General features: G+C 46.5%; 5 protein-coding genes across 5 annotated transcripts; 3 read left to right on the forward strand and 2 right to left on the reverse strand.

The window, feature by feature from the left end:
* Window positions 1-1,654: 1,654 nt before the first annotated feature.
* On the forward strand, window positions 1,655-2,899 carry N7473_008589 (uncharacterized protein; the record flags this gene model as incomplete). The annotated part of the gene is made up of 3 exons (XM_057154529.1): window positions 1,655-2,095; window positions 2,363-2,550; window positions 2,617-2,899. 3 exons carry the CDS (start codon window positions 1,655-1,657, stop codon window positions 2,897-2,899), a joined length of 912 nt encoding a protein of 303 aa, XP_057005659.1.
* A 1,568-nt stretch (window positions 2,900-4,467) lies between these two features.
* N7473_008590 (fumarylacetoacetate hydrolase family protein) lies at window positions 4,468-5,167 on the forward strand (the record flags this gene model as incomplete). The annotated part of the gene is made up of 3 exons (XM_057154530.1): window positions 4,468-4,551; window positions 4,597-4,930; window positions 4,992-5,167. The coding sequence occupies 3 exons, from the start codon at window positions 4,468-4,470 to the stop codon at window positions 5,165-5,167; spliced, it is 594 nt and encodes a 197-aa protein (XP_057005660.1).
* A 504-nt stretch (window positions 5,168-5,671) lies between these two features.
* On the forward strand, window positions 5,672-7,196 carry N7473_008591 (NAD(P)/FAD-dependent oxidoreductase; the record flags this gene model as incomplete). The annotated part of the gene is made up of 2 exons (XM_057154531.1): window positions 5,672-5,739; window positions 5,870-7,196. 2 exons carry the CDS (start codon window positions 5,672-5,674, stop codon window positions 7,194-7,196), a joined length of 1,395 nt encoding a protein of 464 aa, XP_057005661.1.
* Window positions 7,197-9,139: 1,943 nt separating this feature from the next.
* On the reverse strand, window positions 9,140-10,225 carry N7473_008592 (2,4,5-trihydroxytoluene oxygenase; the record flags this gene model as incomplete). Its single annotated transcript, XM_057154532.1, has 1 exon — window positions 9,140-10,225. One exon carries the CDS (start codon window positions 10,223-10,225, stop codon window positions 9,140-9,142), a length of 1,086 nt encoding a protein of 361 aa, XP_057005662.1.
* Window positions 10,226-10,609: 384 nt separating this feature from the next.
* N7473_008593 (uncharacterized protein) lies at window positions 10,610-13,062 on the reverse strand. The gene is made up of 6 exons (XM_057154533.1): window positions 12,844-13,062; window positions 12,779-12,792; window positions 12,587-12,724; window positions 12,292-12,532; window positions 11,028-12,217; window positions 10,610-10,976 (listed from the first exon to the last, which is right to left on the reverse strand). Exons 1-6 carry the CDS (start codon window positions 12,978-12,980, stop codon window positions 10,774-10,776), a joined length of 1,923 nt encoding a protein of 640 aa, XP_057005663.1. The 5' UTR covers window positions 12,981-13,062; the 3' UTR covers window positions 10,610-10,773.
* Window positions 13,063-14,627: the final 1,565 nt, after the last annotated feature.

A 14,627-nucleotide genomic window follows, 5' to 3' on the forward strand; every position in this document is an offset into this window, starting at 1 on the left:
GACCAGGTTAATTGCTTCGGCCTATTTAGGCCTTCCCTTCCTTTGTTTCCGTTCTTCTGCAGAGATAGTTCTCCACGTATTCGAACTAGATTGTTCCTCTCTTCCCTGCTTCCTTGCGTAGTGGCGATAGATCGCCATCAACTTTTAAGTCTCTCGGGTATCCCATGGATCGTCTAAGACACGGCGGAATTCGTCCCATCCACATATTAACTATGGACTAGTCAAAACTCTGGAGAGGTACATTTAACATATCCTCTGCGTGCCACTCATCATATCACATCAATCAATACTCCAATCCTGAATTGATTCCGCTTGATCTCATTCGTTAAATATGCATACTAGTCCATACACTTTCAGCTTGTGCTGATACTTCACAATAACCAATAGTGCCGCGTGCGCGTGTTAGGCGACGCGGATACCTAGTAGGTAACTAGTCCTAAATATAACTAGCGTGGATGTTATCAACCTACCGTGTATGTGTAGATCCCCTTGGAGTCAAAAAAAGCCGCTCGAGCCGATAGCGAAATCATTCTTCACAGTCGACGTCGAAAACGTGAAGTATAGTTCGTTCCTAGTGAGAAAATTTGAGAAATATTGCCACTTGGATTGCGAAAGAAAGGACAGAACGTGACCTCACTCAGTTAGGCAGACCTTGCAGCCCTAGCGGGACCTATAGGAAATGGAATTCGTCCAGAGAGGTTCAGTAATTTCAAAACCAACTGAAAAGGTGGTTCTGTCCACGTTAGATGGACGTATATATTCAACAGCACGCGCCTGTTGACATCGTGGTCAGAATAAACATGTCCCTGGTCCGCCATCAATTTCTGCCTTCCCTTTTTGTCTCTTCTACATTGCGACTTTTCTTTCCCACTTTCTGTTTCTTGCTACCCAGGTTTCCACCTAAGGGTGGGGCGGATGTTGGGGTTACCCCAGGACTGGCCAAGTCCGTCTACGGAGAATGCCACTGTTGTTCCTCCGCGGCGGATCCGTGCAACCATGGTTTATGACTTGCCACACTTTGTACTTGTACAGCGTAAAATAGCGTAACTAATGCCGGTCACAACTCAACATGACTGAAAAGCAATTGAGCTTCTTCCGGCGTAGATGAATGCATATTCTCCACGGAAGATTACGAAATTAACCCGATTATAGATAACATAAGAAGGACAGTACCTCGGAATAGTTTTGCATACATAAAGCAAACGGCAGTGACGACAACGAGTCAGAACTTGCCAATTCAGAGCATTCAGTTACAATATATCCAAATTATTATCGCCCACCCCTAATGTTTCAGGACCTCATGCCTAATTTACGTATCGTTGCCGTCGGCTTGGTAGTGATACTAATTCTAAATTATGTCCGCGTATCACTTCGCGAAGGTCTCAGATCGCTCCCAGGCCCTGTACTCGCTCGATTCTCCTATCTCTACCGCCTTTTGATGGTCTATAACGGTGATGGTCCCTTAAATTATCGGAAGATTCACCAAAAATATGGGCCCATAGTGAGAGTTGGGCCGAATGAGGTTTCTGTTGCAGATCCAAACATGATTCCGGTAATATACGGGATAGGGAGCAAATTTACCAAAGTAAGTACACCAGGTCCTTCGACGGTCATGAATTTAACCGTTCCCTGGAAGACTACATTCTATGCTGCAATGGCGCCCGTTTATCAAGGCGCAGTTCTGGACAGCATGTTCACCGCCCGTGACCCTGTTTATCATAAAAGCCTGAAGAGTTCTGTGGCCCAGATTTTTTCGATGACAAACATGAAAAACTTCGAAGTCTACGCGGACGAGTGCACACAAATATTCATGGAAGCGATGCTCACTCTAGAAGGCCAACCAGTTGATTTTTCAATGTGGCTTCAATGGTATGCTTTTGATGTCATTGGTGCTATCACATTCCAGAGACGCTTCGGATTTACGGAGCAACGACGTGATGTCGATGACATGATCGGAAAAATTGATATTGGCCTCCAATATGTGAAAATCGTAGGCCAGTTGCCGTTTTTAATCCCATTGCTGCAAAAGGGTCTGATGAGCAGGTCATTTCAGCGGCTTAATTTGCTGCCAGATACGTTTGATCGATTTATGAAGGTAAGGGTGCAACACAACCGCCTGATCTCCTTTACATTAAAATTCAATACTAACATGATTGATCGTGCGGTTGATTGAAGATCACCGAAGATGAGATTGATAGATATGATCACGATTTTGAGAACAAGAATACCCAAAGAACTGATTTCCTTGCTCAGTTGAGAGAAAAGGAGAAACGTTCGGGCAAAATTTTCCACAGGGATATGATCAATCATTTGTCTAACAATCTGTGGGTTATGTCCATTTCTATATGAGGTACTTCGTCAGGTGCTGATTACCGCCTTTGCATATAGTCTAGCCGGGAGTGACACCACTGCAATTTCTCTGCGTGCTATGATCTATTACATAGTCAAAAATCAGCATGTGTACGACAAAATTCAACGCGAAATAGATGAAGCAGACCGAAACAAGCAGCTTTCGAAGTTTATCACATATGAGGAGTGCTTGAAATTACCGTATTTGTAAGGCTAATTCGAAATCTGGGCAAGAGCATGTCTACAATCTAACACGCTATATACTAGGCAAGCAACAATGAAAGAAGCAATGAGACTTCATCCAGGTGTCGGCTTCCCGCTTGAGAGATTCACACCCCCGGAAGGTGCCGAAATTTGCGGCTACAGATTACCAGGGCAAACGAATGTCAGCATCTCTGCCCCCGTTATCCATTATATCACAGATATCTACGGCGAAGATGCCGATTCCTTCCGACCTGAACGCTGGTTAGAGGCATCGCCAGAGGCATTAAAAGCAATGGAAAGGTATTTCCTAGCGGTAAGCAACGCTACCCAAGCACTTATTACTTGAGAAGTGACCAACTCGTCGCGCTCCTACAGTTCGGACATGGCGCACGGACCTGCATTGGCAAAAACATTTCGATAATGGAGATGGGCAAATTCGTACCACAACTACTACGCCATTTCAACGTTTCATGGGCTTCTCCTTCTCCCGAATGGCAAACCCATGCAGCTTGGTTTTGGAAGCAGTCAGGATTATTAGTACGATTAGACAGACGGGCGACTTCTTAGAAGCTCATTGGCGTTGTTGCTTGACATACGTGCCTCACACATGATATTTCAGCAATAACATACAAGATTCAAGCTTTATCGTCCTCTGTAAGCTCCTTCGGACGGCCTGAGTGAGGTTGCGATGCACCCATTCACCGTTCAGGCTCTTTCTTGGTAGGACCTGCAATTACTAGGAGAGGAATTCAAGGATATCGGCGATGGATACACCTATTCCTGACGGAGCGGCTACGCGAAGGAAGCAGAGGGAAAGCGGGAGGGCCTCTGAAATTGAGCACCTAGAATTGAAAGTGTTAGTATCACCAGCTAGTACTGTATACACAGTTAAGTGGACAACATGTATGCTCCAAAAGCAGAAAGTAAATTGATGATGTAGATAGATGTAGGTTCCAAGTCCGCCTCGCGTTCAATACCCCTGAATCCATACGGCGGGAGCCGCAGCTTAGCAAGATTACGTACAACATGTCTTTGCTTATTCTGACGGGGGGATATGTCCGGACAAATACCTTTTCCTTATGACTTACTCCGTAGAACGTGGCGATTCACATATTGTGATGTTTCTTGCCCGGCGTTGATGCCTGCGGCCGCAGGCATCAACCATGTAGTTGTCTACTTGCACCATCTCTCACTCACTCGCACTCTCTGCTTCTTTCCTTTCCCATGCTTAGTTGTTTCGTGAAATTCTCCTAAGTTGGTTGATCTTCTTCCTCTCTTGACTGAGCGTAACATAAAATTGCTATAGTTCTGGTGAGTTGTTCCATCATTTATTTCTGTCTAAGGTACTGCTCAAGGCCTTAGGTCCAAGGGTGCTACTCTCAACTTTTGGCGTACTTTTTCAACATAATTGCGACAATGAGGAAAGGCCAGAATCGTTCTGGATAATGCCGAGTGGTCCCTTGTCACCTGAGTGAGTCATTTTTTAAACCTTCCCTCTCCGTACAAGTGCTGTTTCCCTCGGAAGCTGATAGTTTTTTTATTTACTATTCCTCAAACCAATGGGTTTCCTTCCGATTCTGTCATTTCCAGACGGAGAATTGCGGCAAGTTCTTTGCGAAATGTGCCTCGACTACCCCCGCCATTGGATCGTCGTTAGAGGGGTATCCAACGTATGAGTACCTTGTTCAGGGCAAAAATGGGACAACAACAAAGACAGCCAATGTCTGCTGTCGCTTCAATCTCGAGTGGACTACCGGGCTGACGAAATGATATACAGCTCCTTCCGCCTCTGCCACAAGTAGACATACCAATCTACTGCGTTGGGCTTAATTATAGTAGCCACCCGAAAGATGCCAACGTACGCCACCCAATGCCTATCTGCCAGAAACCCTATATCTAATACCCATCAGCTCAATGTCCCGCCCAAGCTATCTGTGTAGACTAAGCCAGCATTATCCCATCAGTCGCTTCTGCGCCTCGCATCTGCCAGGCTGGGAGGTAAGCCTACCCATAACGATGACCCAACCCAGCCATCGTTAATAGAACCAGGGTGAGCTCGTCTTCGTCACCTCGCGCGAGTGCCGCGATATCACACCGGAGGAAGCCTCCGAGTATATCCTCGGCTATACAATTGGTAATGACCTCTCGTGCCGCTTCTTCCAGCTCCCCGAACAGTCCGGTGGACGGTTTTTCTACGCCATGGACTTGGACAAGTTTGCTCCTATCGGGTCGGTCCTCGTGAGCCCAACTATTTTTGCCAAGGAGACAGCATCGACAAGTCTCGTTACCAGGATCAATGGAGAAGTGAAGCAGAATACGGTGATTGAGAAAGATATGATTTTTTTCCCAGATGAAATTCTCAGCTGGATGAGTCAAAGTACGTCTACTCTCATCGTTTCCTCTCTGAACTCTCTCCCATATTTTTGACTCGAATCCAGGCACAACCCTTCCGGCCTACACGATAGTCATGTCGGGAACCGGAGCGGGGGTGGGAATATTCCAGAAACCGCGGCAGCTATTGCGAGATGGTGACCAGAACAAGATTGATATTTCGGGACTGGAAACGTTGAAGAATAGGGTCAGGTTTAACGACGGGAAGGACTCTATCATGTGATAATACGCCCTATTTTATGCCAGAATGAGAACAGCCAGTTCCGGTTGCGTGACGTGTGAAAATCAAGTGCTAATTGGAGGTGCATTATTCCGGTCAAAAGAAAACTTGCTTGGACGCTGGTGAGATCAAGGCTTTGGTATAGGTTCAGCCGTTGGTTAATATGAATGAGGCAAATTCTATTTCTGCCTTTTAAGCTATATATCGTTTATGTGCTGATGACGTATACGAACTGTATGATCATTTTGTTTTAGGAGGTCATTTGATGCGCTGCATTTTTAACTCATGGCAGCTACTAGTTATATCATGCTGCCGCCTGTACGGTGTTTATAGCACCCCCGTGGCTTTCCTTCCGTGGGATGCTCGCTTGACCTCCTGTTACGGAATAAGCTTGGAGGCAAAAAAATGATGTTATTACTATTTAGTGACTGCGTAGTTAAGATATGGAAGTAACCAGCTTAGTAATCCATCCTACTTCGGCCATAACACCTCCTTCAGTTGGGTCCCATGGTGGAACAGCATAAAGCACGATTACGGGCCAAGCAGCGATTCAATCATGATGTTCCCGAAGCCCAGTAAGTGTCGAACTGTACGCGATAAAACGAGAGGAACAGACCTGGAGTTGCCAGACATTATCCCGGAAATAACGCAATCTCGGCCCGAAGAGTAATAAAGCGAGCCTGGCCAAATTGAGAGAGATTACAGTTCCTCCGCGGAGTTGCGGAGTAACCCTGGCGGAGTAACCCTAGAAAAATTGGAAGGGGCGACAAAGGAAGAGAAAGCGGGCCGGAAACTTGACAAGGCAAAAAATGCGTCTCGTTGGATAAATAGTGAATCGGTAGCACTCCAGAAGGATGATCTCTTCTTCAAACCCGGCGCAATGACGAAACAGGTTGATGTTGTGATTATTGGAGCCTCATTTGCAGGTCTCCCCATCGCACACAGTCTTCTTAACAGCACCCTCTCAATCAAAGTCACCTTAATCAATCCGTCACCGACATTTTATTTTCCTATAGCGGCTCCGCGGATTCTAGCAAAACCAGCTGCATTCCGGTCGGATGAATATCTGATTTCAATTGAAGATGCGTTCCGGCAGTACTCGTCACAATCGTTCAAATTCGTCAAAGGAAAGGTGACCTCCTTGAGCGTTGAGGAAAAAACAGTCCTTGTAGATGGCCAGGGCCTCTTCTCGTTCGACTACCTTGTTATCGCGTCTGGGAGCACGACCGAATCCTCCATCACCTCCGGGAGCACGCCGATTCCCTTCAAAGCGTCCAATAGTGATGACATGAGGTCTCGGATTAAAGCCGCTCAGGAACTGATATCTACTTCGTCAAGCATTGTCATCGGAGGCGGTGGCCCAATTGCCGTGGAGCTGGCTGGTGAGCTCGCCGAGGCTGCCATGGAGGTGGAAAAACCAGTCTCGATAACCATCGTTTCGGCAACGGAAAGGGTGCTCCCTATGCTCAAAATTTCAGGTAGCGAGGCGGCGATGAAACTCCTCAAAAACAAAAATGTGGTTGTCCGATCGTCCCGTAAAGTGATTAAGACTACTCCTCCTGTGAAGGGCCTTGGCAGCTGGGAGATCTTCCTAGACAACGAGGAGAAGTTGGAAGCAGATCTATATATCTCCGCGACTGGAGCCATCCCGAACAACAACTTTGTGCCTCAGGAGTTTCTTGACGAAAAAGGATGGGTCAAAGTTGACCAAGAGCTTCGCATCCGAGGAAAAGAGGGGCAAGCTCCGCTGCCAATTTTCGCCGCAGGCGACATCACAAACAATTCGATGCGATTGTCGTTCAAGGCACAAGAACAAGCAGCAGTTGTCGCAGCGAACATCATTGCTGATATTTCCGGACGGACGACACGACGCTCTTATGACCAGGGACAATGTATTCTGATGATGGTTCCGGTCGGCTCTACGGGTGGAACAGGGCAGGTTTTCGGACTCACCCCCTGGAGCGTTATGGTGCGGTTGATCAAAGGGAGAGATTATTTCATTTCCAAGGCAGCCTCAGCGGTGACCGCGTGAGAATTTCGACCTACGGGAAATCAAAGAAACAACCCCATAAATTTCTTATTCAGAGGCTGCAGATTGGCCTGCGTAGGCATTTATCATGATGACACAGGGAAAGCCAACAAGTTTTGTGTACAAGAGTCGGATTTCCACACTCATGAATTTATTATCGGGGGGTGCATTCCTGATAGGGCAGCGAAAATGTTGCTGCGATGTATCCAGCTTTGCATGTCCGCATATCCTTGGTTGTTAGCGGTCAGTCCTGTATCTTAAGACGTCAACAAGCAGGGCTTACAGTTGGAGATAGGAGAACACTTGGTTGTTCGTCCTAGAGCACAATTCTTGGAGAGCTTTGGACTTATTAAAAGGTACCAGTTCAAAGCATCACCGTGTGCCGCTCATATGTGTAGGTAATTTTGGAACTGCATTATTCTCTCTCAGGCGCTTGATTGGCAGGTCCGTAGTTATACACCAGGCATCAAACATCGTCACATGTGAATCGTCATAGAGCCTCGATCAACTGTTTGATATCCGCATAAGCCCTTCCTTATTCTATATATGTATTGTGTGACAATGTTTGTTATTACACTAACACCTACACTTAGTTATCCGCTAAGATGTATCATTTGATAGGTGGCTCCGAAGTGGCCTATACTGAGCAGAAATGGGATCAAATCATTGAGGCCCAGCGTCATTTACAATTGCCACGAGCCATTTTTTCATGTCGAGCGGGGCATTGAGGCAAGATGATAGCCTGGAATCGACTGTCAACGGGACTACCGAGTACCCTGTGCGAGTGGGTTCTTTACAAGGATCTTGTTGATCAGATTAAAGGACTAACTTCATTCCATGGAACGATTTGACACCTTCTTTTGTACCGGACGACATCTTTGTAGTCATGGTGCGTTGAATTGGGAATGGATAAGGCAAGTATCGAAGAAAACGCAAGGGCAGCCGAGATTTGAAGGGCCCGCTGAGATTTGAAGGGCCCGCTAGTTGTCGAGGTTAAGCGACGATCGGAAGAATAAACATTAAAAGCAATGGCCTATTCAGTTTAGGATTACCAAGGATTCATTAGCCAATGAGAACAAAGAAATCAAAAGGGGCAATGTAGGGATGAGATGAAAAGAGTGTTGACTCGGATGGACTAAACTAGTGAACTACTTAGGGACTGAAATACCCAGGAGGATACCATGACTCGGGGGACTAGCACGAGGGGACTAGATATACCGAGAATTGCATGTAAACCAAAGAGGGATATTGAGGAGCTGCAGATCTCAGCCAGCCACATGTGACGATTCACATGTGGTGATGTTTGACGCCTGATATCGATGCCTGCTGGCGCAGATATCCCTCATGTATTTAGTACGTCTCTCACTCCCTCGCACTCTCTCTTTATTTCCTTTCCCACGCTTAGTTGTTTCGTCAAATGCTATTACGTTGGTTGCTCTTCTTCCTCTCGTAACTGAGCGTAACACCAGTTTTATCTGATCAGTCAATACAACGCCAGTAGGCATTTCATCGAGGTCAAAGACTGATGCAGATAAATACTTTATCATTCACCCTTGCCAAGAATTTTGTTCCTCCGTGGGGAACTGAAAATCTTTAGATTGCTAGTCTCACCAAATCATGGATACTTCGTAAAGGCTCCAACCTTCGAAAATTATCTTCGACTTAATTGTGTTGGAAGTTGTAACTGTCGTGTGCGCAAATTCACGACTATAACACTTACTCAACGTAATAAGGAATCAATGGCAACTAAGGTTATCAAATCACTTCAAAAATCACCTTCTCGTTCTGAGGCGGAAGGACACAACAAGTTCGACAAGGCAAGTAAGTAAGGCATTTATAAACAGAGTATGGACGGCTCACATATTATGGTCAACATAATAAATACTATAAGCCAGTCGCGACGGGCTTGCACCATTGCGCCGAATACCAGCCGTCGGGGTCCTGCATTACTTTGCTTTATTTGCGCCAAAGTCCTTTGGTACTTCAGGGCCCCACACCGACATTGGCCCAACGTATTCTCTCCTTGTCGGGTTTTCTTCATTCACGACGTCCCCATCCGCATAATGCTCAATTTTAAAACCACTGCTATCGTACCAGTAATCAAAAATCTGGCTACCCAGGATATGACGCCCTACGCCCCAGACGGCTTTCCACCCTTTCTTTGCAAGATACTGATGACCCATTAGCTGCTCGTCAAAATCGGCAACCTCGAACGAGCTATGGTGAAGGTATGTCTTGCGGACGTTCGGAGGTGCCCGCTGGAGGAACAGACTGTGATGGTCTGAAAATTCGGGTCCAAGATCCAGGTGCATGAAGGTTAGTACGTCAACGTGCGGGAATCGCGGAAGGTTGAGGATATCGGAATGTACAAAGTTGAAGTTGGAAGTGTAGAAGTCAAGTTCAGTGTCGAATTCGCGACACACGTAACCATAATGTCCAAGTTTGTGCACCAGCGCGGGACCATCCTGGTACCGTTGGAACTGTCCAAGTCGATTCTTTTCAAAAGGGGTATTGTACGGCCCTTGAGAGATATGCGTAGCCGAGGGCGGCTGTTCTGAATTAATGTTCACGCTGCGCTCCGCCTGCCCGAACACAACATGAAAGAACGTCCCATTCGGGCGCGAGAAGGTGATCATCTTACCACCTCCAGGGGATTCATCAAGTTCCTTGAGGATAGCGCCAGGCATAGCCGCTGCCTTTTGGAAATTTGCCTCATCCTTGGCTACCCAGGCGCCGCCTATAAACCTGGATTGGCCCGTTGCGCTCTGTGAGGCGACATAGACATATGGGTCCTTGCCGTACCCGCAGTAGTAGATAGTGTTTCCCTTGCGTTCGGCCTTCACAAAGCCGAAATCCTGTGCGAATTCATCGAATTTCGCGAGATCCTTATGTTCGACGTAGATATGAGCGATGCGAGAGAGCTGCACTTTGGATGGGTCGTTGGCCACGGTCGGGATTGAGGCAGGTGGGAGTATCCAGTCCTGCCAGGACTTGGGTAGACAGGCAATTAAATCCAGGATGAAGAATGACATTGCTTCGCCGTATTGCTGACGTCGTATGTTTTGTTGATTACTAGGAGACTGGATTTGACACTAAGAAAAGAGACGATGAGGGTTTATTGCTAGTGTGCCGCCGTTCGCAGGCATGACAACGTTTCTATATTTCGCTCTGTACGTTGATGGTCTTTGATCGTGCCGCTGAGTTTCTCCAGCGCGCGGAGCAATACCCTCCGCGGCACAACATATACTTCCGACGGATTATACTTGGGCTCATTTTCCACCCATATTTCAGTTATCCTTTACCAGCGCTACCTGGACCACAACATCCCGTCATCCCCATTCTCAATTTTGTACGCGTCCCATGAGTGTTGATATTGCTATTTTTGATACAAGGCAAGAACACATAACGAATGCAGCCACGACGAAAATAGTCCCTGCATTGTCTGAGAACTGTGGTTGAATCTTAATTGTTCATCCTAGATAAAATTATTAGACAGCTTGAGGGTTATTGACTGGCGCCGATTCAGAATCCTCGCTGTGTATCGCCATGCTGGTATCATCAAATTGATGTAAAGCGTCTTTTAAACCCAGTTATAGAACCCCGGAGCCTCTGCCAACAGATCTTCAGATTCATTTACGTTCTTGATTTCTCTGAACTCGAGGGGAAGAGGAAGAAAACCTAGCCAAGCCTGATGTTGCGTTCCGTGTAACTGATTGATGATTGGGCGAACTGTGCCGGAGGACACGGGGCCGGGTAACATATGGGACAGGCTCTCAAATGACACTGGGATTCGAAGTGAGATAAAGTTGAACGGGTCAGTGACAGGTCACCTACAGATCAAAAGTTTAGGGAGTTTCCAGACCGAGGCAAATTGTCGTACGAAAAGTATAAGAATACTCTTATAAGCCTCGAGTTTCGGTAGCAAACCGATGTCAACCGATTCGTCAATCGCATGTAAATGCAAAACGACCAAAACGGCGTATATGATAAAGCAAATAGCAGGATCAACGGACGTGCAGAGCGATGCATCCCATTGGACAACGCTTGATACAACATCTTCGCAGTATTGTAGAGACTGCCGCCAGCGACGTGACCATTCCTCCTCATCCTGCTCAGAACAACCGGAGACGCACAAGATAAGGCGAGCTGCATGAAGTTGAATCAGACATATGAGCCGCGACTGGTGCGCGAGTCTTGATTCGTGCTCTAACACGTTTCTGCCTTCGTCAAGGAAGCGAGCGGGTAAGGCAAGCCGGACTGCGCAGATATTATGCTCTAGTAACGACGCCCTCGCATAGAGGCGCTCGGAAGAATTCTGGAATAGCAGGCGGCGTATCGTGGCGGCTTCCTTAAGCAAAGTCGTAGTGACGATATGCATGTTCGAAATCATTTCCTCACCATGGCCGACATCTTTAACCGTTCCCCAGATAGACCCAATATCGACAGGCAAATAACATAGAACTTGGTGGGGATCCGACGTAGGTGATGTTGAAGATATTGTAATCAAAGCCGTTTTAATGCTCTCAGCCTCCACCACGAAAGGCGTAGCAGCTGTGATGTTGGAGTAGGAATCGAGGCAGTAAATACACCACCAAGCGCGCCTCCAATCATCAAGGTCGTCCACTCCAATTAGACTGCTATCAAATGGTGCATGCCGATCGTGGTTATCAATTTGGTGGAGTCCATACTGAAGAGCCTTGCGCGTTAAATAGCCAATCCTCGTCCATCCTTTTTGGCCAGGATATTCGTGGAACGCATAAAAAGATAGTAGAATCGACTGCCGGAAATTATCCAGAGCAAACGGATCGCGGAACTTCTGATACTCAATACAATCAGCGTCCAGCAACTGACCCAAACGATTGTCAACTTGAGCGGCGCTCCAGTAGGAGTGGTCGGCTAGAACTTTGGCTCTTAAAAGGAATATTGTGAGAAGCAAAGATCTGCTGATCACTCCGGCACTGTACTGGTGGAGGAATTCATCTTCCTTGAACAAGCGAACGGAAGGTTGAACACGGTTGAAGAAGCTATGAAGTCTATTTTCATAGACAAGACAGACAGTCATCACCTGATTGCATGCTTAGCAAGTTACCAGACTTACAATTCCATTTCCTGCTCCGTTGAAAGGACAGGATCTTGGGAAGTGAGTTGAGCCGTGTATTGGCCTGACGGATCCAGACCAGGACCAGGATCGTGAGATGCGAGCGACGGTATCGAAACATCAGACGAGTCACCAGTACAAACATGACTTGGATGGAGAGCCAGTCCAACTACAGAGACAGGCGGTGAGAGAGAGGCGATCCCGTCTTGTCCAAAGCGAATAGATTGGCGCAAAACGTCCTCTAAAAACGCGTTAGTCCGAACGATAACTGAATGAAATTCACAGCACGTCTTACCTGTTAAAGGTTCATCGGCAGCTCGATTCCCAGTTTGACGTGTCCCTTTTGCTGGGCCAGGTCTTCGTCTTTGGGAGGAATATATACAGGAAGTGCCGGCCTCGAGGCACCTAGAACATTTTGGGCGTTTCAAGTCACCTAAACTGCAGAATTAATTATAGCCGAGGCCTTCCCAGATACGCCAAGACGCACATTTCACTTTCTTCCTATTGAAAAGTCAGCGGATAGGGTGAGCTGCACGGGCTATTCACACTGACTGAATACAGCGATCACACACTCTCGAGTTTGAGCTAAGATGTTGTTTGGTCGACGGCCATCGTACAGACATGTTTGTGTTAACACCTTGGTTTTTTGAACGCACATCCGAGTTGTGTAATATCCCAGGGCTAGCCATAACGTTGAGGTAGAACAAGGGGTAATGGTGACGAAAGGATTCGGAGCTCGAATCAGGCCTCGGGATCGGCGCTAAAATTGATCCGATTCCCCGCAAAGCCACAGAAGCTACTGTGTAAAGTAACCATGGTTTGCCAGCAAACCCACGCCGCGGAACGCGTTGTGCTTATAGCCTTCCTTCGGTCAGTCACTGCTAGCTATTTTTTCTGGACTATCCTTGCAAAGTGACGAGTGTAAAATCAGAATAAGCATCCTTACGGCCAAGGCGTACTCTTCAATTCAATCACTACGCTGCGAATGATAACAACCATTAGAAGGCATTGTAGCTGAACTGGTGGTACTTGTATTGATTTGATCCCCATTACGGAGTACTTTCGTCTAAACAAATCGAATTTCCATCGCTACGGATTTTGCGGGAAGATAAATAGTTCGTACAAGATTACAATACCTATCCATAGGTGGTCTGTCGTATATTCTAACAAGACTCTATTCTTCCAGAAAAGAGCGCATTTCATAGCGAGTACTGAGAATGGAGTGGAGAGAGAAGTGAGAAGTGCTGGATCTGAGGCGCCTGCCTTCATTTCATATTCCTCCGTCTCCGCTGGTCAGATTGCTCAAAACTAACTAGTCTACTCTATCTACGCAGTGTTTCCCAGCGTCACATACATTATCTGGGTCTAAGTGCTGGTCAATTGACCTGAGATCTTTCTGGGCAAGACTCGGGACATGCATGGATTTTGACAAATGTTTCGGCACGTTTTGCAGCCCCACTCTGCTGCGGGACTGATTACCAATAAACTTTTTTCGAACCCAGTTCCAAGGTTTCGGTTGATCCGCGGAGTAACCCCCAATGGCCGCATTTGTGACCTTTACTGTGTAACCGGCCCCTTACAAATATTACATATTTTTCAGAGCCACGCTCCGCGAGGGTCCGTAAAAAGAAAAAATGGTATTTTTCTGTAAGGGGCCGATTACTGACTCGGCTGTTGCCGGGCATCCTCTGGGTCCAAGGTCCGTATCCGTACACCTCAGTGCTATCCGTGCCCTGAAAAAGAGCCAATTAAGTGCATGATCGAAGACCTAGCGAGTGTGATTATCTGAAAATAATAGCAGTTTAGTTCAGATAGAAAACTAGGAACACACTCTGTGCATAACGTAGTTCATATGCGAACCGGCCACACAAGCGAGCCGGCCACCCCAGAACACCATACTAAATGCGATAAATTACAACTTCATATCTGAACAACCATATCTATTTAGGTTAAAAATTTGGCAAATATAATCTATACAGCATTTTCAATCTTCTATTGAAGTAGCAGAGGAATGTTTTAGGTCTGAACAGAGATATATATAATTATGTCTCAAGTGTAAAATTTACGTGGTATTTTATGGTAAAGTGCTGAAATAACGATCTGAATGGCGTAAAATTTTAAATATACCATTGTTATGCCTAGAAATATGCAGGACCTGCAATTCTTACGGAAGCAAAGGATTGGTGGTTGAAATAAAGAGGAATCAAAATATGGCATTGAGTATGGTGTTCTGAGGTGGCCGGCTCGCTTTAGTCGGTCAAAAGCATCAACCAATGTAATAACAATAGGTCTACATTGCTAAGAGGCTGTTCCTAGCAATTCGTGTTGGCTTCTAC

The sequence above is a fragment of the Penicillium subrubescens genome, assembly GCF_028828155.1.
Source record: "Penicillium subrubescens strain IBT 31985 chromosome Unknown utg000006l_segment0_segment0, whole genome shotgun sequence".
Taxonomy (NCBI): domain Eukaryota; kingdom Fungi; phylum Ascomycota; class Eurotiomycetes; order Eurotiales; family Aspergillaceae; genus Penicillium; species Penicillium subrubescens.

Excerpts from the sequence above, each read along its gene's own strand:
- N7473_008593 (XM_057154533.1), bottom strand. The coding sequence starts at position 12,980 with ATGGCTAGCCCTGGGATATTACACAACTCGGATGTGCGTTCAAAAAAC. Across the intron at positions 12,533-12,586 it reads TGCCGATGAACCTTTAACAG|AGGACGTTTTGCGCCAATCT; the intron begins GTAAGACGTGCT and ends ACGCGTTTTTAG. Across the intron at positions 12,218-12,291 it reads ACGGAGCAGGAAATGGAATT|CTTCTTCAACCGTGTTCAAC; the intron begins GTAAGTCTGGTA and ends TAGACTTCATAG.